Below are 24,665 nucleotides of genomic sequence, written 5' to 3'. Positions count from 1 at the left end.
GGTCAGGAAGATCCCCTGGAGAAGGAAATAGCAACCCACTCCAGTACTCTTGCCTGGAAAATCCCACGGATGGAAGAGCCTGGTAGGCTACAGTCCTGACGCAACTTAGCGACTTCACTTCACTTTCTTGTTACATCCATTAGGTGTAATCATTTCCCACTAATACTGCCTTCCTTTCTAAGAGCTCACCTCCCTTCACAGTTTCTATTTCACTTCTCATAACTCTCAAATGTCTGTCTTTAATGCTGACGCCCCTCCAGAGTCCAGCAGTGGATTTTCCCACTAGGTAACTCATCTCCTCATATGGGAACCTGACTGCATTTTTATATTAGGCACCCAAGCTCGTGATCTCAGAGTCAGTCCTGCTTCTTCTTGCTTGCTTACTTGACCTTCCCCGTTTCCTTATATCAAATTGATTTCCCAGACCAGTTGATTGTCTTTCGAAATGCTCTCTGCACCTCCCTTTTATATTTCCACTGCTATCCATTACCAATATCCAGAGCATTATAACAGCCTCATTACAGACTTCTTCATCAACATTTTTTTCTCCTTGCTGCATAGTACTGCTAGAGTAATCTTCATAAAATACCACTTTAATCCTCTGATTTTTCTGCTCAAACTCTTCACTGTAACCCTATTCTTTTTCTTATAGAAGAAAACTCCTAGCATTCAGATATCAATACAGTCTAGCCCCTAACCTCCCTTTCCTTAATTTTTGCTATGCAATCCTCAGTACCCATTAAAATAATTAACTTGCTACTCCCAAGCTTTAGCCCCTACCTCTTTACCTATCCAACTTTTACCTATTTTTCAAAGCCATATCTTTTTCTCTAGCTGAGAGTGACCTCTTCTAAGTCAGAGCCAGTTGGCATTGATCATTTCCTAACTGACATTGCTTTTTATTTTTATTCCTAAAACATGTATTTATGTGAGAGGCAGCATGGTATGTTTAAGAGCTTCAGGAAATTAACTTTTCTGTGGTTCACTTTGTTTAATGGAACATAACAAACATATCTCATAGTGTTGTGAAAAATAAATAAAACTATGCATTACAGTCCTTATGTTCAAATACAGTCATGTTCAAATAGAGCTACTTTATATGATGATGATGGTGATGATTTTTGAATAATGAGATAAAATAGAATTCTTGTCCTTAAGGAGTTTTAATATTTTCTAAAACTATGTTAATATTCTCCTTTGGATTCTTGAGATTCTAGGTTTGGCATATAGCTTTTGCAATAGGTATTTGACACTATCCGGACTTGGCTTACAGCAGCTTTGGACTAGGGAGTCACAGTGACAGGAGCTGTGCTGTCAGTGGGGCTTGTACTCTTTAAATTAATCAGAAACATAAAAGTCTGCAGAACAGTGTTTCTTCCCATGAAATATTTAGGGGATATGTATGCTCTGGAAGTTACTTGTATTTTATCTCCTTTTATAATAAAATTTTTTCACTGTATTTGTCTTTCATTTTTTACATTATGAAAACATGATAACACATTTATAGGAGACTTGAAAATGCAGAACAGAGTTACATGTAGTTCCACTATATATTACAATTACTTTTTAAAGTAGGTAAATTAAGAGTTTTAGTTGGAGATTCAATATCAAGCTCTCAAAAATTAACAGAATGAATATACAGAGAAATAGAAGGATGTAGTAGACCTGAAAAGCACTATAACCCAATTTGACATAATTAAGATTTACACAATTTTCATATAACAATAGGATACAAATTCTATTCAAGTTCCCATAGACTATAAACTATGAAGACATTGGAACACATCCAGGGATATAAGACCAGGTGCAAAAATTTCATGGTCTAAATATACTGAAATCATGCATTCTGTTCTCTTTTCACTGTGGTATTATGTTAGAGATCAATATCAAAATATATTTGAAAATAACCCACATATTTTCAAGTATAATATGACATTTAGCAAGAGAGATATTTGACTTAGGTATTGAGAGCCTCAACAAAATTAGAAGACTCAAAAAACACAGAGGGTGGTTGCAGAGAAGAAAGTGTTTGAATGAGAAATTAATATCAAAGATACTTTAAAAATCTCATTTTGGGGAAGTTAAATGTCAAAATTATTTGTAACAGAATAAAAGTGAAAAGAGAATTTACCAGAATTTGTTGTACACTGAAGCTGCTCAATGCAATTAAATACAATGTGGAGTCTTGAATGAACTATGAAAAGAAATAATGGACACTAGCAAAAGATTTTGTGAAATTTGAACAAAATCTTACTTTAATAATACTGTATCACATGTTAACTTCTTGTTTTTTTACAACATAGTATTTCTTTATAATTTTCAGAATTGGATTAGAAGTTTCAAGCCTCGTTCAAATTTTTTCCTATAATAAACATTTAAATATTAATACAGTTTAGGAAGGTGTTTTTTTTTCTCATTAAAATATAATCTTTTTTAGGACTAGGAGCTCCATTATCCATTCTAGATGAATTTCTTGATGAATCCTCTCAACTGCAGTCTGATTCACATGAACCCATTTTGTCTGTACAATGTCAGGATCCAGCTACCAGCCAAAAAGCATCCAACATATTTATCAAGGAAACAGGATCAAAAAAAGGTAACTAGAATAAGGATTTCTGCTTGAAAGAAGGGCATAAACAAAGTAGACAATGATAAAGACTCTTATGACGACCAAAATGGCAGTCTCGTTTGAAGTTGATTGGCTTATCTGTTATGCTAAATTCCTTCATATGAGGCTAGTCTCTGAAATCTAATCTCAGTAGTGCCACTCTTTCACTTTTAGCTCAGAGAAATAGCCAACAGATCTACGACTTTCTAACAGTGAATTTTCATGTTTGGGATATCTGAAGGTTCAAAGTATCTAGAAATCTGTTTCACATTCAAGAAGATCTGAATACTTTTTTTGGCCAGAGAGGGGGTGGGTGCATGCTGTCCAATGTGTGGGATCTTAGTTCCCTGACGAGGGATTGAACTCATGCTTCCTGCAGTGGAAGGGTAGAATCTCAACCACTGGACTGCCAGGGAAATCGCAGGAAGATCTGAATTAAAAAAAAAAAAAAAAAACTTTCATTTCAGTCAACTTGTATTTGGAACCATCAGTAGACTAACCTTGAGAACCTGTGAGATCTCTTTGGGGGTCATTGTTGTAGAATAATCTATTGCTTTCAAGATTATACTTTCTCTCTTGTAATTGAGTAGAATACTCTCCCTTCTATGTGTCTGAGCTTCTGAATTTTTTCTTTATATCTAATTGTCTATTATTTTAATATCATATTTTCAGAAGCCCTAAAATCTCAAGAGTCATCAACTTGTCTGCATTCCACCCCTTATAGCGTTTCCCAAACTCCTACCACCATTTTCATGGAGACCATACGCTTCTTGATGAAAGTCAATGCTGTGCAGGTAAGAATATTTGGAATAGGGCAAGTAGAGGGAAAGATTTTAATGAACTACTTATTCTGTTCTGCTGCTGCTGCTGCTGAGTCGCTTCAGTCGTGCCCGACTCTGTGTGACCCCATAGACGGCAGCCCACCAGGCTCCCCCGTCCCTGGGATTCTCCAGGCAAGAACACTGTAGTGGGTTGCCATTTCCTTCTCCAATGCATGAAAGTGAAAAGTGAAAGTGAAGTTGCTCAGTCGTGTCCGACTCTTAGCGACCCCATGGACTGCAGCCTACCAGGCTCCTCTGTCCATGGGATTTTCCAGGCAAGAGTACTGGAGTGGGGTGCCATTGCCTTCTCCCTGTTCTATTATAGTGGTGTCTTTGCAAGTTTAAATGTGTATGATGCAGAAATCAAACATGTTTCTAAGAGCACACTGTAGGCCTAGTGGTATAAACATCCAAATCTGAACTCCTCTCTGTGGAAAGCGTTAGCAGACCTCACTGCCAGTCTGCTCCCTATAGAACATCAGCAAAGCAAAGTCAGACTCTGAGCTGTGTAGCCTGGTGTTACTTTAATATGGGAACTCATATTATGTGAGCGTTAGGGATTCACAGGAGCCTAAGCACACCCTTCTTTCCTTCCAGATTCTGAACCAATTGAAACTATTACACAGTGCTATTGAGGGATAAAAATATTAATTTTTTATTGGTAAAACTGGGCTGGATATGTGATTGATCCCAGATCTGACTTAGCCATGCAGTCATAGGTGGAAGAGCTTGAGAGTTGCAGTCTCCTCCCAGAGAAGAAGAGCATCCTGCAAGGTCTACCTACCGCATAGGCAGTGAGAAGCATATCCATGAAGCAAGCAGTAAGAGAGAGAGCAAGATTCAGGAGCCAAGAGAGCTGGCCCTCAATCTGTAGAGTGCATGCCCCACTGAGGGTGGGCAAACTCAAGAAAGGGCAAGAATTACAAACTCATTGAGAGTGGACCACATAAAACAGGAGCCTTTAATATACTAACCATTCACAGTAGAGAAACAGGCTTTCTGTCTCCCTAATTAGATGAATCACTTCCCCCCATATCCAAGAGCCTGAATGCAGATAGAGGAAAGAGCTGCAGAACCTTCTCCTGTGTTTTCCTAACCAGGTATTAATGTCAGTGGAAGTTTCTGTGTTATAGGCTGGGATGAGAACAGAGGGAGAAGAAGGGTTTCCCTTCTACCTAGCAAGTACATATGAGTTTGTCAAATTTGCAGGCCTTAAATCATATTAAAAACAAAGACTAGCCCAAAGTGTAACTGGTGAATATAACCAATGTTTGAGAGTATGTCAGAAACAGACATTATGTTTCTAAGATCCCAAATCTACAATTTTAGAAAGGGAAGTTTTGCCTCATTCTGAGTTTCCTTGTAAACACAAATGCCTGAACATTTACCTTATATGTTAATTTGGTGGTTGATGAAATGCCTATGTATGCTACGCAGCAGGCTAAAACTCGTCTAGTGTGACGAGCAAGACCAGGATTGTATAGTACTACAGGTAATTAATTTGGAAATATTTCTACATGAATAGCTCTTAATGGAACCATGATATGCTGAATGTTCATAACTCACCTCTAACCTTTTGAAATCGATAATCATCTCATTCTATAATATGCTCTTTATTATTTATTATCAGAGACATAATCTTCAACCATGAGAGCTGTGGAACTGACACAGTGCAGTCATTTACATGTTTCTTATCATCTGATTTTTCCTTGCAGTACGTACACAGAGTGCTTGCCCATGAGCTACTGTGCCCTCATGGAGGCCCCAGCTGTGAGTATTATTTGGTGCTGGCCCAAACACACCTTCTCAAGAAGGACTTTGCTAAAGCAGAGGAATACCTTCAACAAGCAGCCCAGATGGACTACCTGGTAATTACTTTTGCTAGAGCATCTTAAATTTATTTTGGAGAAGGGACAAGCAGTTAAGTCATTTTATCTGGTTTCCTCCCATTTGTTTTTCTTACTTAATCATGACTTTTACAAAGGCCAGAGAAAAGATAAGGACAGCTCTTTAGCAGACAGCTTATCTACTTCAATTTTCCTCAACTTCTGCTTTCTCTTTGTGAACACCGTCATGGTTATGCTTGAATGTTTTCTTAATATTTACCCGAAGGACAAAATGACTTTGAAGAATGAGAGGGCAGTCCTAGAGCAGTATTTCCCAGTGCAACTGTGAATGGCTCTCTTTCTAATTTGCAAAAACACACGGACTTCATTTAAATCAAAATGTTAGACAAAAATCATTAATATGCTTTTAAATACTATCTCATCCCCTGTGCTGCTTGTTCTTCACTTTCTCAGAACCCTAATGTCTGGGGCGTGAAGGGTCATCTCTATTTTCTGAGTGGAAATCATGTGGAGGCCAAGGCATGCTATGAGCGAACCATCAGTTTTGTAGTGGATGCTTCTGAAATGCACTTTATCTTCCTGCGCCTGGGGCAAATATACCTGGAAGAGAAAGAGGTGAGGAATAGAGGATGGGGAATAACTGGTCATGGTCTGGGACCTGATTAACATTAGCATTCTTCTTTGAGGACTAAAAAATAGTAATATGATAATGATACTTTTACATCCAAAGGTAAAGTGACTTGCTCAACATCAGATAACCAGTGATTAATAGAAGTAGAATTCAAACACAGGCAGTCTAATATTCAGTACAGTTCAGTTGCTCAGTTGTAGCCGACTCTTTGCGACCCCATGGACTGCAGCACCCCAGGCCTCCCTGTCCATCACTAACTCCTGGATCTTACTCCAACTTATGTCCATCGAGTTGTTGATACTATCCAACAATCTCATCCTCTGTCGTCCCCTTCTCCTCCTGCCTTCAATCTTTCCCAGCATCAGGGTCTTTTCAAATGAGTCAATTCTTCACATCAGGTGGCCAAAGTACTGGAGTTTCAGCTTCAGCATCAGTCCTTCCAATAAATATTCTGCAAAAAAACATTTATAAAGGATATACTGCTTTGTAATAAAATAAAAATACTGTGAAAAAAATACTGAGAAAAAACATTTACAAAGGATACACTGCTAAAGGACTGCTATCCAGAATATACAAAGAATTCTTAAAACTGAACAATAAGAACATTAAGAACAACAGTTCTTTAAGAAAACAATATTTAAGAAAAGGGCCAAAGACCTTAACAAACAAAATACAGATGAAATACAAAAGAAAGAAGGGACCTGCCTGATGGTCCAGTACTTAGGACTCCATGCTTCCACTGGAGGGGTGCAGATTTGATCCCTGGTCAGGGGACTAAGATCCTGCATGCCACACAATGTGGCCAAAAAATTTAATGAAAGAAGACATACAGATGGAAAACAAACACATGAAAAGATGCTCCACATCATCTATCATTAGGGAAATGAAAATTAAAACAGTAACAACCCTGGGGAAGGAAATGGCACCCCACTCCAGTACTCCTGCCTGGAGAATCCCATGGATGGAGGAGCCTGGTGGGCTACAGTCCACGGGGTCACAAAGAGTCGGACATGACTGAGCGACTTAACTTTCAACAAGCATACAAAATGTGTTGTATGAAAGTAGGGAGACATGCTAATTAAAATTAAAACATCATTAAAAAAAAAAAAACAGTAACGAAATATAACTATACACCAAAATGGCACATTGACATTGCCAAACGCTGCTAAGGATGTGGGAGCAACAGGAATTCTCTTTCATTGCTGGTGGCAATGCAAAATGATATAGCTACTTTGTAAAACAGTTTGGCAATTCCTAACAAAATCAAAAATATTTTTACCCTATGATCAGCAGTTATGCTCCTTATATTTACATAATGAAGTTGAAAACTCATCTCCACACCAAAACCTGCACATGGATGTTCATAGTAGCTTTATTCATAATGGCCAAAACTTGGATACAACCAAGATGTTTTTCAGTAGGTGAATGGATAAATAATCTGTGGTATAGCCAGATAATAGAATATTATGCAGTGCTAAAAAGCTATCAAGCTGTCAGGCTATGAAAAAACAAAAGGAGCTTAAATGCTTTATTTAGTGAAAAAATCAAATGTGCGCAAGCTAGGTGGTGTATGATTCCAACTGTATGATATTCTGGAAGAGGTAAAACCATGGTGACAGTAAAGGTGTCAGTGATTTCCAGGGACTGGAGGAAGGAGAGTGATGAATAGATGAAGCACAGAGGGTTTTAAGGGCAGTGAAAATACTCTAATGATGGAAAAATGTCACCCGTTTGTCCAAACCCATAGAATGTACAACACCAAGAGTGTACCCTGAGGACAACCGTGGACTTTAGGTGATGATGATACGTCAGTGTAGGTTCATTAGTTGTAACAAAGATAGCCCTCTGCTGGAGGATATTGCTAATGGGAGAGCCTATGCATGTGTGGGGACTAGGGGTAATTGGAAAATCTCTGTATTTTCAGTTTTGCTGTGAACATAAAACTTCCCTTAAAAAGTTGTAATGTGAGTCCTTAATGATCCAAGGACTCATCTAACTTAGACTGGTGTGGAGTGTTAATACAATTACAGAAGCCCCATGATTATTCTGGCAATGCAGTATTTAAAGCTTCTAGAGAAACAACAGCTTAGTGGTGCTTTCTTTCTACAGTATGAAAAGGCAAAGAAAACCTACTTGCAAGCCTGTAAAAGATCACCTTCATGCCTTACCTGGCTAGGACTGGGAATCGCCTGTTATCGGGTAAGAGTATGAGGTATTGAGACTAGCCTGTGCATACAGCTGACCTTGACTCCTTGGCCTTCCAGGCATCCATGGGGTTTGAATGATGGTGGGAAGGCTATCAGGGCAATCTTCTCTAATAAAAAGCTGCTCTTCAAAGCTGTTCAGTAGAAAACTGAAGTTCAATCTGAACTACAAAAATAAAATGTTCTTTAAAAATCTCACAAAAACTAGAGTGTGAAGCTATATAATAAAAAAAATTAATGTTATTTGGTACATAAGCTCGTAATTTTATGATGTTACCTGTAAGAGAAAAGTGATATAGGATGTGAAGAATCTACTCAATTAAAGAAGCTAATTGATACTTATTAAGCTCTGTGGCCCTTCTATATTCAGGAAAAGTTGCTACAGCTTCTTGTAGATCTTCTGTTCCTCTGCCACTGAAAACTCTTTAGTCACCCTTCCCTCCTTTCCTCTAATCTTTGAAAGAGGCATGCATTCTCCTGTTCTGGTCTAACTCCTTCGTGCGTGTTTGTGGTCTTTCTCTCTCCTTTTCTCCTAATCCCTTACTTTATTAATATTTTTTTTTTATTTACATCGTTAAGCTTTCCTTCTCACTCAGCTCTTTCCATGTACTTTCCTCCTTCTTCAACAACAACCACCTCCCTGGTTGTTACCCTTAACCAAAAGAGTGTTTATGTGCCTTGATTCCTATCCATCATTGCTGTTTTATTTTTTAAATCATAAAAGTAAAATATGATCATTATAGAAAATATAGATGATACACAATATGAAGAAAACATGAAAGTATTCTTAATCCCGCCACTGATGATAACCAATGATGTTAACATTTGAATGCAATTTCCTCCAGTCTTTTTTGGTACATATATGGTGCTAGTGGTAAAGAATCTGCCTGCCAGTGCAGGAGACACACGAGACACAGGTTTGATCCCTTGGTTGGGAAGATCCCCTGGAGGAGGGCATGGCAACGCACTCCAATATTCTTGCTTGGAGAATCCCATGGACAGAAGAGCCTGGTGGGCTATAGTCCATGGGGTTGCAAATAGTTGGACATGACTGAAGTGACTTAGCACGGAAGTAATTTTAATGTATAAGATTGTAAATAATATATTTGCTGCCTTGTAATCTTTTTTCTACTTGACAATATAGCATTGGTACTTTCTCACATCATCAAATAGTCTAAAACATGAATTTCGATAACTGTGTAGTATTCCCTGGTTTGGATGAATAAGTAAGATTACCATGTAATTTATCATATAAACCTGGACTTTTAAGAATGTAAAGGGCAATATTAATAATTACACTGGGATATAGCCAACTGGGACTTATATAGAAGCTGTGTGCCCTCGGTTCCACCTTCCCAGAAAGGATGTAAAACAACTGTTGGTGTTAAAAACCAAACAGCACTTTCGAAAGTACAAGAAACCAGCTATATAAACTAGTCAGCATAAATCATGCTTCTGTTTAAGTAGCATGAAAATATTTTTATTGATATAGAAATTCAGAAAAACTTGTGTTAAGCCCTACTGCTAAGATGTCCAAGTAATCTCTGCCCGCAATGAGTGTTTCAGGCATAGTTATACTGTATCTACGTGTGGGTATATCACAATTTACTTGACCAGCCACTTAGTATTGGACTTGTCATTAGTTTCTACAATTATTATAAATAAAGCAGGAATAAACATTCTTAGACATAAATCTCTGTGCTTAATTCTGTTATTTCCTTAGGATATATTCATAGAGAATGTAGAAAAATGTTAGTCTTTATACTGTCAACTCGTGTCCTAGAAAGGCTATATACTGATTTTTACTCTGCCAGGTATGAGAATCCATTTTACTGTTAACTTCATCAACAATGGGCGTTATCTTTTGCCAATTTGATATGTATCTTTTTTTCTGGCTGTGCCGCACAGATTGTAGGATCTTAATCCCCTGACCAGGGATTAAACCTGGGCCCTTAGCAGTGACAGCATGGAGTCCTAACCACTGGACCACTGGGGAATCCCAATATGTATCTTAATTTACATTTTCATCACTAAAGAAGTTGAAATCATGTGATACAAGTATTTCTTTACTTGTAAATTATATGTTCATTTCCTAGGTTGCATTTACCCTTCACTTCCTTGCAATTGGATGTATAACCCTAACACTTGGCTGAAACTTCTCTGACAAGGACCACATATAACTTCCTAATTGCCAAATGCAGTAGACTCTTAGATAAATTCTCTGTGACACTTAACCTGGTGACTGCTAACTTCTTGAAGCCCTCTCCTCCATTGACTTCCACAAGGGTGTCCTTCTCAGCCATTTTGCTGACTCCTGGTCTTTTACCCACCACAATTGTTGGGTCCTCCTGGGTTCTATAGCCAGCTCTTCTCCTGTCACCGTATTTCTTCTCACTAAGAAATATCATCCACCCCAGTGGGCTTAACTACCGCTTGTGCCCCAGTGAATTCTAAAGTTTCAGTTCCTAACACTTGCATGTTCTGACCCTTATGTCAAACAGCTCCCTTTGGTGGAACCCTAGACACCTCATAATGTACATATCCAAAGTATAACCTAACTTGTCTCTGAAGGATTCTCACTTTCCTTAAGCCTGTAAGTTCCCCTTTATTCCCTGTCTCAGTGAATGGGACTAAATGAACTCTGTCAACCAAGCCAGAAACTTAGAAGCTCTCCTAGTCTACTTCCATTACTTTTAATTAGGCACTGAATACCCTATTAATTTTGTCTCCTAAACATCTCTTGAATCTGTTCTCTCCTCTCATCCTACTTTTGCTGCTCGAATTCAAGCTTTATCCCCTTTACTTGCTAGGCTGGTCTCCCGTCCTCCCTCAGTTCATCTGCTGCGTTGTTGTTATCAAAGTGGTCTTTAAAATATGCACATACCTATTACTTCCCTATTTAAACCCTTCAATACTACCCCTTGTTTCAGAATAATAATCAGATTTTTTTTTGAATGATCTGGTCTCTCCCGAACTCTTTCAGTGTTATCACTTCCTCTGTTCTCTTTCTCTCTCACCTTATTTCTCTCTCCCCCACCCATCTCTTCTCCAGCCACACAGGTTTATTAAGAGTTTCCTGAGCATGCCATTCTCTCCGAAGCCTCCATGCTTCTGTATATGAAATTCCTCTTACCTGGAATGCCTTGAAATATAGCTAACAAACTCTTATTTATTCGTCAAGATTGACTTCAGCAATGTTTCTTCTCTGAAGCCATCCTTTACTCTCAGGAAGAACTATTCCTCTGTCCCTCCACTAAATTATATATACATACATGTATGTGTGTGTGTGTGTGTGCTTGTTTTGTTTCAGAACTCTTCATGTGTTTGAGTTTTCATTTTGTCTTAACTTTTTATATATCGGTCATAAAAGGGCAAAGGTTGTATTTTTTTCTTTTGTATTTGAGAACAAAGGTTGTATTTTTTTCTTTTGTTCAAATTATCTAGCATATTGCCTGGCACAGAGTAAAGCCTTAGCAAGTATAGGTTGATTAAATAATTAATATCTCCAAGACATTTAAAGTGTGGGAAAATGTATGGGCATTTTTGAAAGGCCGTTGTTCATATTGTCTTGGGCCTAGAAACCTATTATCATCTTTTATAAAGTAGGAAAATGAACAGCAGTTTTACTAGGGAGAGAGAAGTATTTTATCCTTTCCTTAGGTGGCCTTTTGGAAGATTTTACAAAGCAAACTCACCATATTAGGAGCAACAATGATATCCATGTGCTCAGAGCTCAGGGAGCACCCTAGAATCTCTGAATATTTTATAGATTGCTCAAGACTGTGCTATCAATAACTAATGTTAGGGGGAAGAGGAGCTTTCTGACCAATAGTAATTTGACAGACTAATAGGACTTTGACTTAAGAAAGGGATACATGATGTAAATGAAACAACTACAGATGTGTCTGACATCCCATTGTGTACAGGGAAATCACTGAATGATGCACATATGATAGTGAATACTTTTGGTTTTTTCATCCCTGGCACCTGAAGCTCCATGGGGCATGGAAGCCCTCATGGGCCTGCTGCAGAGAGAGGGAAGAAGAGGTGTATAAATTGAGAGCCCAGCAGACAGGGCTCCAGATTCGCCTACCTGATTTTTTTTTCAGTAGTATTTTTTTCTGCATGCTTCTTATTTACTTAATTATTTTTGGCCACATGTGGTCTTAGTGGCAGCATGTGGAATCTTTGTTGTGGCATGTGGGATCTTTGCAGCACATGGGCTCTTCCTTGTGGAAGCATGCTTCTCTCTGTTGTGGTGAGAGGACTCAGTTGTCTCATGGAATGTGGGATCTTAGTCCCCCAGCCAAAATCGAACCCACATCCCCTGCACTGGAAGGTGGATTCTTAACCACTAGACCACCAGGGAAGTCCCCTACTTGACTTTTTAATCAGAGCAGTTCTACTTTTAACTCGTTCATATATGGTAACACCACCACAAAAGATTTTGTTTGAACAATGATTTTTGTTGCTAATTTTTTTTTAAGTTGGAAATTATTAGTATGGGTCACATATACACCAGTACTATTTGGACATAGCATTTTCAGCTGAACAGATTCTAGCTGGCTTAAGTGGAAATTTCTCTGACTTAACAAATCACGTATCTTCTTTTTCTTTCAAGCTGGAGGAGCTCACAGAGGCTGAGGATGCTCTCTCTGAAGCCAATGCTTTGAACAACTACAATGCTGAAGTGTGGGCATATCTGGCTCTGGTCTGCCTGAAAGTGAGTGTTTATTATCATTACACAGTGTCCTTGGGCAGAGAGGTGAGGGGCCAAGTAAAGAAAGGGATAGTGGGAAGGCCATCAATTCATGATAGTTGAGGTTTGATGAGCTTAGATTTGGTCATTTTACTGATGATGAAGGAGGGCCCATGTCTAGGAAGCTTCTCCTTAGAATGTGCCTGAAAATTATATGTTTAGGCGTGTTTGGAAAAGAGGTTCTAAAAACAGACGTGAGGCACTTGGACTTGGTGGCCTCAGGTGAGTGGTAAAGGGGTGGACTGGAATTGACCACCAGTGGGGGTTTCAGGTGGAGTGGGCTCTGTACGACATTTTTGAGCTGCTCATCAGGCCCAGCCCCAAGCCACACAAACCAAGCCCAGCCCAGTGTGTGCCCTGTCCCAAGATGAAGGAGCATGTACAGATCAGATCGTGGTCTGGGGCTGTAGTTAGGAGATGTGCAAGGGTTATGCCGTGGGATGGCAGATTAGATTTGGGGAAGAGAGGTTCTCCTTCTTCCCTCCTTAGCACCCCTCTCATGTTTAGGACCTCAAGTCTGGGAATTGTATAGTCACTCCACTTATGCTCTGGATCTACCAAATGTAGTATATGGTCTATAAAATCCATATAAAAATCCAATGATTAAAAAAAAAGGCAAAGTAGCCTATAAGGGTATAGACATAAATGAATTACCAACAACAGGAACAACAGAAATCTCTGATAGACTGAATCTATTTTCCCCAAAAGTCCTATCATTTAAAACATGTACCCAATGCTGTGAAGCATTCTTCTTTGTAATTGTCTCTGACATTTTTCTCTGAGAGCAGAATTCAGGTAGATAGCTTAGCTATTCAGAAAGATAGGTTAGATATTTACCTGAGTTCTTACCTCAGCTCTGCCAAACTAATCAGGAAAGGCATGGTGTTTATATTTTAAATGTATTCAGGACTGAAGTGACTTAGCAGCAGCAGCAGTTATATTTAATGACCTGAGTTCCTGTTTCATTAAAGTAGTTTTCATTTAAGGGAATTAAAAATGGGAGTGATATTGTATCAGAATGTAACAAGGTCAGATACCAGCAAAGGAGAGTCTCTTATAGTGTTTCTGAATCATTCCTTCCTGTTGAACTGCTGGCTAAGGGTGGAAATTTGTGATAGCTGCTTTACCTGTAGGAAATAACCCTCTCATAATTAAAATAACTTGCTTCAATAACTTGCATATTAGCGTAAGATTCAAATTGGGAATGATGAGAGTGGCCCTCAATTTTTTGTTGGCCAACATAACACAGAACCAACAGGGGATATTGTGATTATAAGAGAAACTAACAAACTAAAAATGATCGAATTTTCTCTTTGGAGTAAATATCAGTATGAGGAATACCTGAGTTCTTACCCCAGCTCTGCCACAACTAACTGTGGGATCCTGGACAATTTATTTAAACTTGCTGGGCCTCAGTTTCTTTATCTATAAGCTAAAATGCAAGATTTCAATATACTTTGCTCAGAAACTGATTGATAAAATATGGAAAAAATTACGGATATGTAAGTATAGGAGACAGGGATCAAGACCATTCCCATGGAAAAGAAATGCAAAAAAAGGAAAACAGCTGTCTGAGGAGGCCTTACAAATAGCTGTGAAAAGAAGAGAAGCGAAAAGCAAAGGAGAAAAGGAAAGATATAAGCATCTAAATGCAGAGTTCCAAAGAATAGCAAGGAGAGATAAGAAAGCCTTCCTAAGCCATCAATGCAAAGAAATAGAGGAAAACAACAGAACGGGAAAGACTAGAGATCTCTTCAAGAGAATTAGAGATACCAAGGGAACATTTCATGCAAAGATGGGCTTGATAAATGAGAGAAATGGTATGGACCTAACAGAAGCAGAAGATATTAAGAGGTGGCAAGAATAGAACTGTACAAAAAAGATCTTCACCAAGATAATCATGATGGTGAGATCACTCACCTAGAGCCAGACATCCTGGAATATGAAGTCAAGTGGGCCTTAGAAAGCATCACTACGAACAAAGCTAGTGGAGGTGATGGAATTCCAGTTGAGCTATTTCAAATCTTGGAAGATGATGCTGTGAAAGTGCTGCAATATGCCAGCAAATTTGGAAAACTCAGCAGTGGCCACATGACTGAAAAAGGTCAGTTTTCATTCCAATCCCAAAGAAAGGCAATGCCAAAAAATGCTCAAACTACCGCACAATTGCACTCATCTCACACGCTAGTAAACTAATGCTCAAAATTCTCCAAGCCAAGCTTCAGTAATACGTCAACCGCGAACTTCCAGATGTTCAAGCTGGTTTTAGAAAAGCCAGAGTAACCAGAGATCAAATTGCCAACATCTGCTGGATCATGAAAAAAGCAAGAGAGTTCCAGAAAAGCATCTATTTCTGCTTTATTGACTATGCCAAAGCCTCTGTTTGGATCACAATGAACTGTGGAAAATTCTGCAAGAGATGGGAATACCAGACCACGTGACCTGCCTCTTGAGAAACCTATATGCAGGTCAGGAAGCAACAGTTAGAACTGGACATGGAACAACAGACTGTTCCAAATAGGAAAAGGAGTATGTCAAGGCTGTATATTGTCACCCTGCTTATTTAACTTATATGCAGAGTACATCATGAGAAACGCTGGGCTGGAGGAAGCACAAGCTGGAATCAAGATTGCTGGGAGAAATATCAATACCCACAGATATGCAGATGATACCACCATTATGGCAGAAAGTGAAGAAAAACTAAAGATCCTCTTGATGAACATGAAAGAGGAGAGTGAAAAAGTTGGCTTAAAGCTCAGCATTCAGAAAACTAAGACCATGGATCTGGTTCCATCACTTCATGGCAAATAGATGGGGAAACAGTGGAAGCAGTGTCAGACTTTATTTTTTTGGGCTCCAAAATCACTGCAGATGGTGATTGCAGCCATGAAATTAAAAGACACTTACTCCTTGGAAGGAAAGTTATGACCAACCTAGACAGCATATTCAAAAGCAGAGACATTACTTTGCCAACAAAGGTCCATCTAGTCAAGGCTATGGTTTTTCCAGTGGTCATGTATGGATGTGAGAGTTGGACTGTGAAGAAAGCTGAAGGCCGAAGAATTGATGCTTTTGAACTGTGGTGTTGGAGAAGACTCTTGAGAGTCCCTTGGACTGCAAGGAGATCCAACCAGTCCATCCTAAAGGAGATCAGTCCTGGTTGTTCATTGGAAGGACTGATGTTGAAGCTGAAACTCCAATACTTTGGCTACCTGATACAAAGAGCTGACTCATTTGAAAAGACCCTGATGTTGGGAAAGACTGAGGGCAGAAGAAGGGGACGACAGAGGATGAGATGGTTGGATGGCATCACCGACTCAATGGACATGAGTTTGGGTAGGCTCCAGGAGTTGGTGTTGGACAAGGTGGCCGGGTGTGCTGCGGTTCATGGGGTCGCAAAGAGTTGGACACAACTGAGTGACTGAACTGAACTGAACTGACAATATACAGCCTTGACATGTTCCTTTCCCAATTTGGAACCAGTCTGTTGTTCCATGTCCAGTTCTGTTTCTTTTTTTTTTCTAACTGTTTCTTCTTGACCTGCATAAGATTTCTCAGGAGGCAGGTCGGTGGTCTGGTATTCCCATGTCTTTCAGAATTTTCCATAGTTTGTTGTGATCCACACCGTCAAAGGCTTTGGCATCATCAATAAAGCAGATGTTTTTTGAGAACTCTCTCTCATGCTTTTTCGATGATCCAGCAGATGCTGAGTGAAGTCTATTAGTGAAGTCATATTATTCTCATTTAAGTCTTTCATGAGTACTTCATACAAGAAATAACTAGAAGTAGTGTTCTCCCTTCATATCCAGATCTACATGCAAGTAATGCCAGTATCTGCTTCTTCCAATTCATAGAGATGGGATAAATTTTTGCAGTTAAAAACTTGGACTCTGGAGCCAGGCTGTATTGTTTTAAAACCCCATTTACTAGCTTCATAACCCTGGCAAGTTATTTATCTTCTCTGTGCCCAGACTTCTCTATCTGTAAACTGGGAATTATAAATAATAGTGTCATGTAAATAATATACAATATAAATGTAAATAATAGTGGTATATATGTAAGTAAAGCACTTTAAAAGTGTAAGTGATTAAAACAATGTAAACTACAAAGCAAGTGCTATGTGTGAGAGCTAATATTAACAGAATAGCTTCAATACTGAGAGGAACAAATGACTTATGGTGCTTTCAGGAAAAAAAAAAAAAGGCCAAGTTGTCTTTCAGCTATTTGAAATGGAGGAGGAATATATATATATTTATTTATAAGTATATATTATATTTACTATCTGGTTTTCCCCCCACCTTTCATTTTCCTGCTTCCACTCTTCATTCAGAGGTTCTTAACCAAGAAGCTGTGGAATCTTCTGCTTTAGGTAGCAATGGCGGCAGTGTGCCTTCTCCTTTGAATGATTATGGTATGTCATCATCACTAAATTGTGCTGTTTTTTCAGGCTGGACGGCAACTGGAAGCTGAGCAGGCCTACAAGTACACGATGAAGGTATGATGCAGATACCTTTGCTATTTGTAGTATACTGACGTTGGGAATGCTAGGAGGAAGGTGCTGGCTTAATTCAGGACTTGACTTCACAGCATTTCATGATATGAAGATTTTCTAGAGGACTTTCTTACCATCTTTGCCATACCCCACATATTACCATGGGATATCTTTTTTTTACCCTCCATGGGCCTCATTATCCTCACATACAAAATGAAGGTGTTCTTCTAGTCCAGCAGTCAGCAAATTTTTCTGTAAAGGGCAAAATAGGATTTGTGGGCCACGTGGTCTCTCTTGTAGCTACCACACTGTGCCCTTGAGGTGCAAAAGCAGCTACAGGCAATATGCAAACAAATGAGCACAGCTGTATTTCGAATAAAACTTTACTTACAAAAACAGGCAGCAGGCTGGATTTGGCTCATGAGCTATTGCTTGTGAATCCCTGGTCTAGTCTATCAGTTATGATTGCAAATAATGTGACTTGGAAGCCAGTGGCTTAAACAAATTAGGAGTTTTATTTTTTCTCATCTAATGAAAAGTCCAGAACATACTGGTACCACAGCTCCACAGTGTTAACAGAAACCCAACCTCTTTCTGTTTCACCTATCATAACATGAAGTTCCCAGCCCTTACAGTTGCAAGACAGCCATTGTACCTCAAGCTATCACATGCATATTTCAAGTATAGTAAAGATCAAAGCAGGCAAAGGACAAAAGGGCCACACTAGCTATTTCACCTCCCTTTAAAGAGATGTGACTTTAGCTTATATTTCATTGATCACAATTGAAATTATTGCTAGCTGCAAGGGAAACTCTGTCGCTTTTTAGTTGCCTACATTGCTGCCCTGAAAAGAAATGAAGATTTTGTTAGTAAAAGAGGAGAGTGGATTTGTAGGCAACTAGATGTGTCCATTACACATTGAGATTTTAAAATTAAATTCAAATCTAATGATTTTGATTCCTATGTATTTTATTCCTGTCTCTCACCTGCCAAGAATATATTTGGGTATTAGGGTAAATTTTTTAAAAATAAACTTTTTTTTTTACACAAGAAAAATGCACAAATTGTGAGCATTCATACCATGTAAATTTTTGTAAAGTGGACACTTCCATGTAACCAGCACAGTGTTCTGAGGACTTTTTAATGGAGTTACCATGAAACAGAGAATATAGGAAGAGCCAATTCCAACCTGAGGAACTATGTTCTTTAGCTGTGGCCCCACAAATAAGGAATCTCCACATAACTATGTCAGGGGTGACGTATGTGTTCTTCCCTTCTACCTCTTACACAGTTAAAACTGAAAGATGAGAATCTGCTTGCAGAGCTCCACATGGTTCAGGAGACGGTTGGCTTTGGAAATCCATCTTTCTGACATCCTTCTACCTGAAGAATTTTCTGCATAGGATGCTGAGCCCCTTTCTTTCCAAGAGAAATTAAACCCTGGATGTTTTACCAGAATAAAAACTGGGGATAAAGAAAGAAAGGATCATCAATATAACTGATACCCATTCATTTATTTCCATTGTTTTACTGAATGGCTATTGTTACTGGATGTTTCACTGTTTGACAGTTAACTGGATGGCAATAAAAAAAAATCTAAATAAAAAACTCAGAATTCATCAGTTATGGTATGCTGAGATATACATAAGAATATAACTATTTGTGTGTGTGTGCATAAGTAAGGTATAGTATGTTCATTATTAGTTTCAGGTGAAAGCTTATCAGAATTACTCCTGTAGGAAGTCAACTGCTAAGATCTGTGACCAGGTTCACTTACTGGAACTTAGGAATTAAGGCATCATTTTCTAAGGTGGGTGGAAAGGAAGAATGCTGTGCTGGGTCACTGCATTAGGACAAAGAGCACATGAGTTGTGCCCAGATCTAACAGTGAACAGAGAAGCTGAATCGAGTGGTCTTTGCTTACAGTATCTTCATGGATGTAAATCACAAGGGCTCCATGAAGGATCCATTACTCTTTAATAGATATAAAACTCCTCACAATTGAGGCCGTTATTCTAGGGCTAGAAATGACAAAGGAACCATACCTCACCCTTGTCCTCTTGGATCAGTGCACAGCAAAACCAAAAATAAAGGCTTCCTGTCTTTATTTTTTAAAGGAGGACACAGAGAATAAGAGGGACATGGAAAAACAGGAGGGGAAGTGAGAGGCACATTGGTAAACACAGGATAAAATCAACTCTACATTCATTTATAGTTCTTCTCTAGTCTCAGCCCTAATGCTACCTCCTTTATGAAGTCTTCCTGAGGAATTACTAGGTTCACCATCTCTTCTGCTCACCCCAAGACTGTGTACTGACCACCCCTAGTTACTCTGATGTAACCTCACCGTCTCTCCCCGCCGGCCCACAACCGCCTGCCCCTCCACCTCCCGCCACGACTGTCAGCTGCCTAGGGGCAAGGACAGCCCTCTTTCATCTTTGCGTTCTCTGGCACTGCGCCTAGGCCCTAACTGGTGCTCGGAAAACATTTGCTGGAAGGATGGATGGTGGCCTTCTCTGCTGGTCTCAAAGCGGTCTCAAAGAATCTGCCGCAATACGTAAGACCCGGGTTTGATTCCTGGGTCAGGAAGATCCCCTTGAGGAAGGAATGGCAACCCACTCCAGAATTCTTGCCTGGGAAATCCCATGGACCCAGGAGCCTGGTGGGCTACGATGCATAGGGTCGCAAAGAGTCGGACACGGCTGAGTGATTAACACTTTCACTTCACCCCTTTCCGGGATTCTCCCAGTATTCCTCCCTCGGGCAGAGACCTACAGAGCAGTGAGGGCCGGAGATCCCATCGGGCTCGGCTCGCAGAGCATTCCCAAGTTGTACCGCTCCTTCTTCGTGGCAGTTAAGACACCTTAAGGCTCTCCGTGTTGTGTTACGGAAGTGCAGGGACGGGACCGGAAGAGGCGGGGCGAGTGGACAATTCCGCCTCCGGTACCAAGGTGCCTGGGCTGGAGTGGCGGAGAGTTGAAGTCCGCGGTTCTTCAGCGTTGAGCCTTCTGGTGGGTTGTCCGCGCAGCCGGAGGCCGTAGAGCGGATTCGCTCCGGCTCCGGGAAGCTCCGAGGCGTCGCAACTGGCGCACAGGCCCCGGGGCCCGCCGGCTGCGCCATGGTCCAGCTCAGTGAGTGCTGGGGGCCTTGGGAGACCTTCCGGGCGGTCGTGGGGATAAGAGGGAGTGTGGACTGACTGGAGCTGCGCTCTCCTAGACGAGCTAGAGACAGTCCGTACCTGAAACTGCACACGTTTGATTCTGCCCTCAGTGGTTTTCTTGTTCGCTTTTAAAGTTTTCGCTGAACTCCTATGAGATAAATGGCGTTCATTTTATAGATGAGGCAGCTGGGCTTCAGCTTGTTCCAGAGACAGTAAATAGCAGGCCTGTGTTGAGTGCGTTGGGTATAGCTGGAGTGTTTAAGAGGAGTTTCACAAAGAAAGGGTTTCTGAGGCAGACTGACAAGAATTGGTTGAAAGGAAGGACATTTTGGGCTTCCCTGGTGGCTCAGAGGTAAAGAATCTGCCTGCAGTGCAGGAGACCCGGGTTCGATTTCTAGATCGGGAAGATACCCTGGTGGAGGGCACAGGCAACCCACTCCAATAGTCTGCCTAGAGAATCCCATGGACAGAGGAGCCTGGCTGGCTGCAGTCCATAGGGTCGTACAGAGTTGGACACGACTAAAGCGACTAAGCAGCAGCAGTAAGGACATTTCAGTGGATGAAGGGGGTTGTCTCATTTCATTTTCTGCATTTTGTGCACTCGATTCTTGTGTCTTAACCACTTATTTGTCTACAGCTACTGTCCTTTGCAAGGCCTACCGTGGAGGCCACTTAACCATCCGCCTTGCGCTCGGTGGCTGTACCAACAGGCCTTTCTACCGCATCGTGGCTGCTCACAACAAGTGTCCCAGGGATGGCCGTTTCGTAGAGCAGCTGGGCTCCTATGATCCAATGCCCAACAGTCATGGAGAGAAACTCGTTGCTCTCAACCTGGACCGGATCCGGCATTGGATTGGCTGTGGAGCCCACCTCTCAAAGCCTGTGGAAAAGCTTCTGGGTAACTCAGCTAAGCTTACCTCTTTGAGGGGATTTTAAATTGAAGTCATTTCCAAGATGATGAGAATTAAGAATGATTTTCACTATCTCCAGGCTAATCAGGACTGGAGGGAGAACTGAAATTGATCTAGTTGCCCGTTGAAATCTGGAGATTGCTTTTGTAGAGACTTCATGAGACCTTTTGGATGACTGAGATTTTATGCTAAAAAAAATGGGAATGGTGTGTCTTGCATGACTGTCAGTTGATCATTTTTTCAAGTAAGGAAAATAGTGTTAAGAAGTAGACAACATCCATTGTGACCTTGCAGTAAATGGAAGGAAGGGAGCTGGGGGAAGAGGTAAAAACATTTTGGCAAGTAAGGAATTTGTTTTGAATCTTTGTCTTGGATCAAATCTCTGCTAGACTTCAGGTAAGTGAAACTAAGTTCCCAGGTAAACATTAGTTTGTATTGTTATAATGAATGAAAATCCTGTTACTTTTAGGTCTTTCTGGCTTTTTCCCTCTGCACCCGATGGTGATCACAAATGCTGAGAGGCTGCGACGGAAACGGGCACAAGAAGTCCTCTTAGCGGCTCAGAAAACAGATACAGAGGCTACAGAAACAAAAGAGAACTGACTTCAGTGAACATAGCAGTGGAAACAAACTTGAAGTCCTCTTAAAATATTTGTGCAGAACACTTAGTTTTATTATTTAGAGGTCAATAAATGGAATTTTTTAAGTCATCCATGATCATCTGGCCTGATCTGAACAGAGCCCTGGGAGAAGTTTGTTCTTGATCGACATAAAGCTGGGTATAGATACTAATTAATTCTTCCAGCCTTCTTGAGGGGAAAGACAGTGGCTGTGGGGGAGGTTGGACTCTAGGTCCCCTGGGCAACTTTATAGCCTACTACCTTCCAAGATTTCCCTGTTTCAAAGTCCCCAACCAGCATGTCTGTGTCCTTTCCAAGTATTTCCTTCTTTAATCATTTATGGTCATCCCACCAACTCAAGAATACAGTTACTTCACTTACTGTTTTTGTAATTGCAGATTTACATTGTCTTGTCAACACACAATTTCAAATTTACAAAGGTAGTTTGTTACATGCTTTTAGGCTCTAATAATCTACTTTTTAAAGAAAGAATAACTGGAAGAAAGTAAAGTACCTATGTACAACTTCCATGCAAGGTTATTGGTGAGAATTATAAGGTATCATGAAATTAGGTAGGATTGTCTCCAGTTTATCAGTGGGGAAGCTGAGGTTCAGAAGTAGAAACTCGGTCAAGGCCACACAGTTTTAGTATTGGGCAGAACAGAGTCAGACCCCAGTGTTCCTACCTGGAGAGCCCTTTCCAACATGTTATGTCTGTAGTGGGGGTAGTGAGTAAAGATAAAGGGCTTTTCAAAAGTCCACTTTAAAAGTCAATGACAAAATTAGGTTGAGGTATCATGGTTAATATAAATGACTGGTTGTGTCTCCCAAAAGCCTGTTATCTGTTCCACCATAACTGTAGCAGGGTTAGATGGCTTTAGTCGTCACACTGAATAATATAAATTTCATAATCTGGTGTAAAACTAAAATATGGGAGATTTATAGAGGAGATTCTAAAGCCCTATTGTTGTACCAACCTATTCTCAGTTTTGTATTCTGAGAATAATTGCCAGCCACCTCAAACTCAGGTCATCAAGGCTCTCTGAGTTGTCACTGGATGGCCTCCACTTGCTTTGGGGAGGATTTAAAGGCAGGACAGGCAGAGAGCAACTGACTTTATGGGAGTTTGATCTTGAAGGTAGGAAAAAGAAATGCTTTGAAAACCATTTCAAAGTTTAAAGGAGAACAGTCTACCCTGGAGAGTTTGAAGTCTTTGGAGAAACCTTAACTGGTAGAGTAGAGGAGAATGTTGGAGAAGGCAATGGCACCCCACTCCAGTACTCTTGCCTGGGAAGTCCCATGGACGGAGGAGCCTGATAGGCTGCAGTCCATGGGGTCACAAAGAGTTGGACGTGACTGAGCGACTTCACTTTCACTTTTCACTTTCATGCATTGGAGAAGGAAATGGCAACCCACTCCAGTGTTCTTGCCTGGAGAATCCCACGGACGGGGGAGCCTAGTGGGCTGCCCTCTATGGGGTCGCACAGAGTCAGACACGACTGAAGGGACTTAGCAGCAGCAGCAGCAGCAGAGGAAAATGTAATTCTGGAAAGTATTGACCAATGAAGGGAACTGATGTGAAATAGGTATTATTTTGAGCTGATGAATTTCTGCTAATTCGCGTATTCACTTTGTGCCCTGGTCTGTCTTGTCTTTAAGACACACATATGGAAACTTCTGTGTAAGCTCATCCTCTCCCTGATTTCCGAAGTTTCCTCTATTCCTCTTGCTTTGGATTTCCAGGCCCAGATTTTTCACCAATTCTTGGATGATTGCATCTGTCTGTCTTGCCACCATCTCAAATCCAACAAGCTCAAACCCACGTCTGCACTTTAGAAAGCCTTTGTTGCTAAAGCTTATATTTTTATCAAGATGGGGGTTTGGATCATGTTATCTCCACCAAAGTGGAAGGTGATTCAGGAACTGGAAGGTGAATGGAAATGATTCTGTAATAAATGTCAAATCTAGAACTATCAATTAGAGAATTTTTAGAAGACTGGTATTTTGTGCTTTTTGTTTAATGTAGGTTTTTACAATTGCAGGGCTCAAGGGAAAGTCCCTGCCTAGCAGTCCCAACTTGTTATTCAGTCACTCAGTCGTGTCCAACTCTTGACGACCTCATGGACTGTAGCATGCCTATTCTTCACTCTCTCCCAGAGTTTGCTCAAACTCATATCTATTGAGTCAATGATGCCATCCAACCATCTCATCCTGTTGTCCCCTTCTCTTCATGCCCTCCGTCTTTCTCAGCATTGGGGTCTTTTCCAATTAGTCGGCTCTTCACATCAGGTGGTCAAATAATTGGTGCTTCAGCATCAGTCTTTCCAATGAATTTTCAGGGTTAATTTCCTTTAGGATTGACTGGTTTGATCACTGTGCTGTCCAAGGGACTCTGGAATCTTCTCCAGCACTACAGTTTGAAAGTATCAATTCTTCAGCACTTAGCTTTTTTAATACTGTCTAGGTTTGTCATAGCTTTTCTTCCAAGGAGCAAGCGTCTTTTAGTTGTATGGCTACAGTCACCATCTGCAGTGATTTTGGAGCCAAAGAAAAAGTCAGTCACTGTTTCTGTTTTTTCCCTATTTGCCATGAAGTGATGGGCCTGGATGTCA

At 40.3% G+C, this 24,665-nt stretch overlaps 2 protein-coding genes across 5 annotated transcripts in view; both read left to right on the top strand.

Annotated features, from left to right (window-relative positions):
* The window catches only part of CFAP70 (cilia and flagella associated protein 70), an 83,291-nt gene extending 64,310 nt beyond the window's left edge, over positions 1–18,981 (top strand). For 3 of the 4 annotated variants that reach the window (XM_024986691.2, XM_059882539.1, XM_024986692.2), the window contains 8 exons: positions 2,438–2,596; positions 3,281–3,402; positions 5,145–5,297; positions 5,730–5,891; positions 8,017–8,106; positions 12,733–12,834; positions 17,318–17,365; positions 18,654–18,981. In XM_024986691.2, coding sequence (XP_024842459.1) covers positions 2,438–2,596; positions 3,281–3,402; positions 5,145–5,297; positions 5,730–5,891; positions 8,017–8,106; positions 12,733–12,834; positions 17,318–17,365; positions 18,654–18,734 — 917 coding nt within the window. In that variant the 3' untranslated portion in view covers positions 18,735–18,981. The remainder of the gene's footprint in view (positions 1–2,437; positions 2,597–3,280; positions 3,403–5,144; positions 5,298–5,729; positions 5,892–8,016; positions 8,107–12,732; positions 12,835–17,317; positions 17,366–18,653) is intronic. The other variant, NM_001205969.1, reaches the window with a different exon arrangement.
* Positions 18,982–20,311: 1,330 nt separating this feature from the next.
* Positions 20,312–22,143, top strand: MRPS16 (mitochondrial ribosomal protein S16). The gene is made up of 3 exons (NM_001075474.2): positions 20,312–20,493; positions 21,160–21,420; positions 21,903–22,143. Exons 1-3 carry the CDS (start codon positions 20,481–20,483, stop codon positions 22,034–22,036), a joined length of 408 nt encoding a protein of 135 aa, NP_001068942.1. The 5' UTR covers positions 20,312–20,480; the 3' UTR covers positions 22,037–22,143.
* Positions 22,144–24,665: the final 2,522 nt, after the last annotated feature.

The sequence above is a fragment of the Bos taurus genome, chromosome 28 (genome assembly GCF_002263795.3).
Source record: "Bos taurus isolate L1 Dominette 01449 registration number 42190680 breed Hereford chromosome 28, ARS-UCD2.0, whole genome shotgun sequence".
NCBI lineage: Eukaryota > Metazoa > Chordata > Mammalia > Artiodactyla > Bovidae > Bos > Bos taurus.
This window is presented reverse-complemented; position numbering and strand designations above follow the sequence as displayed.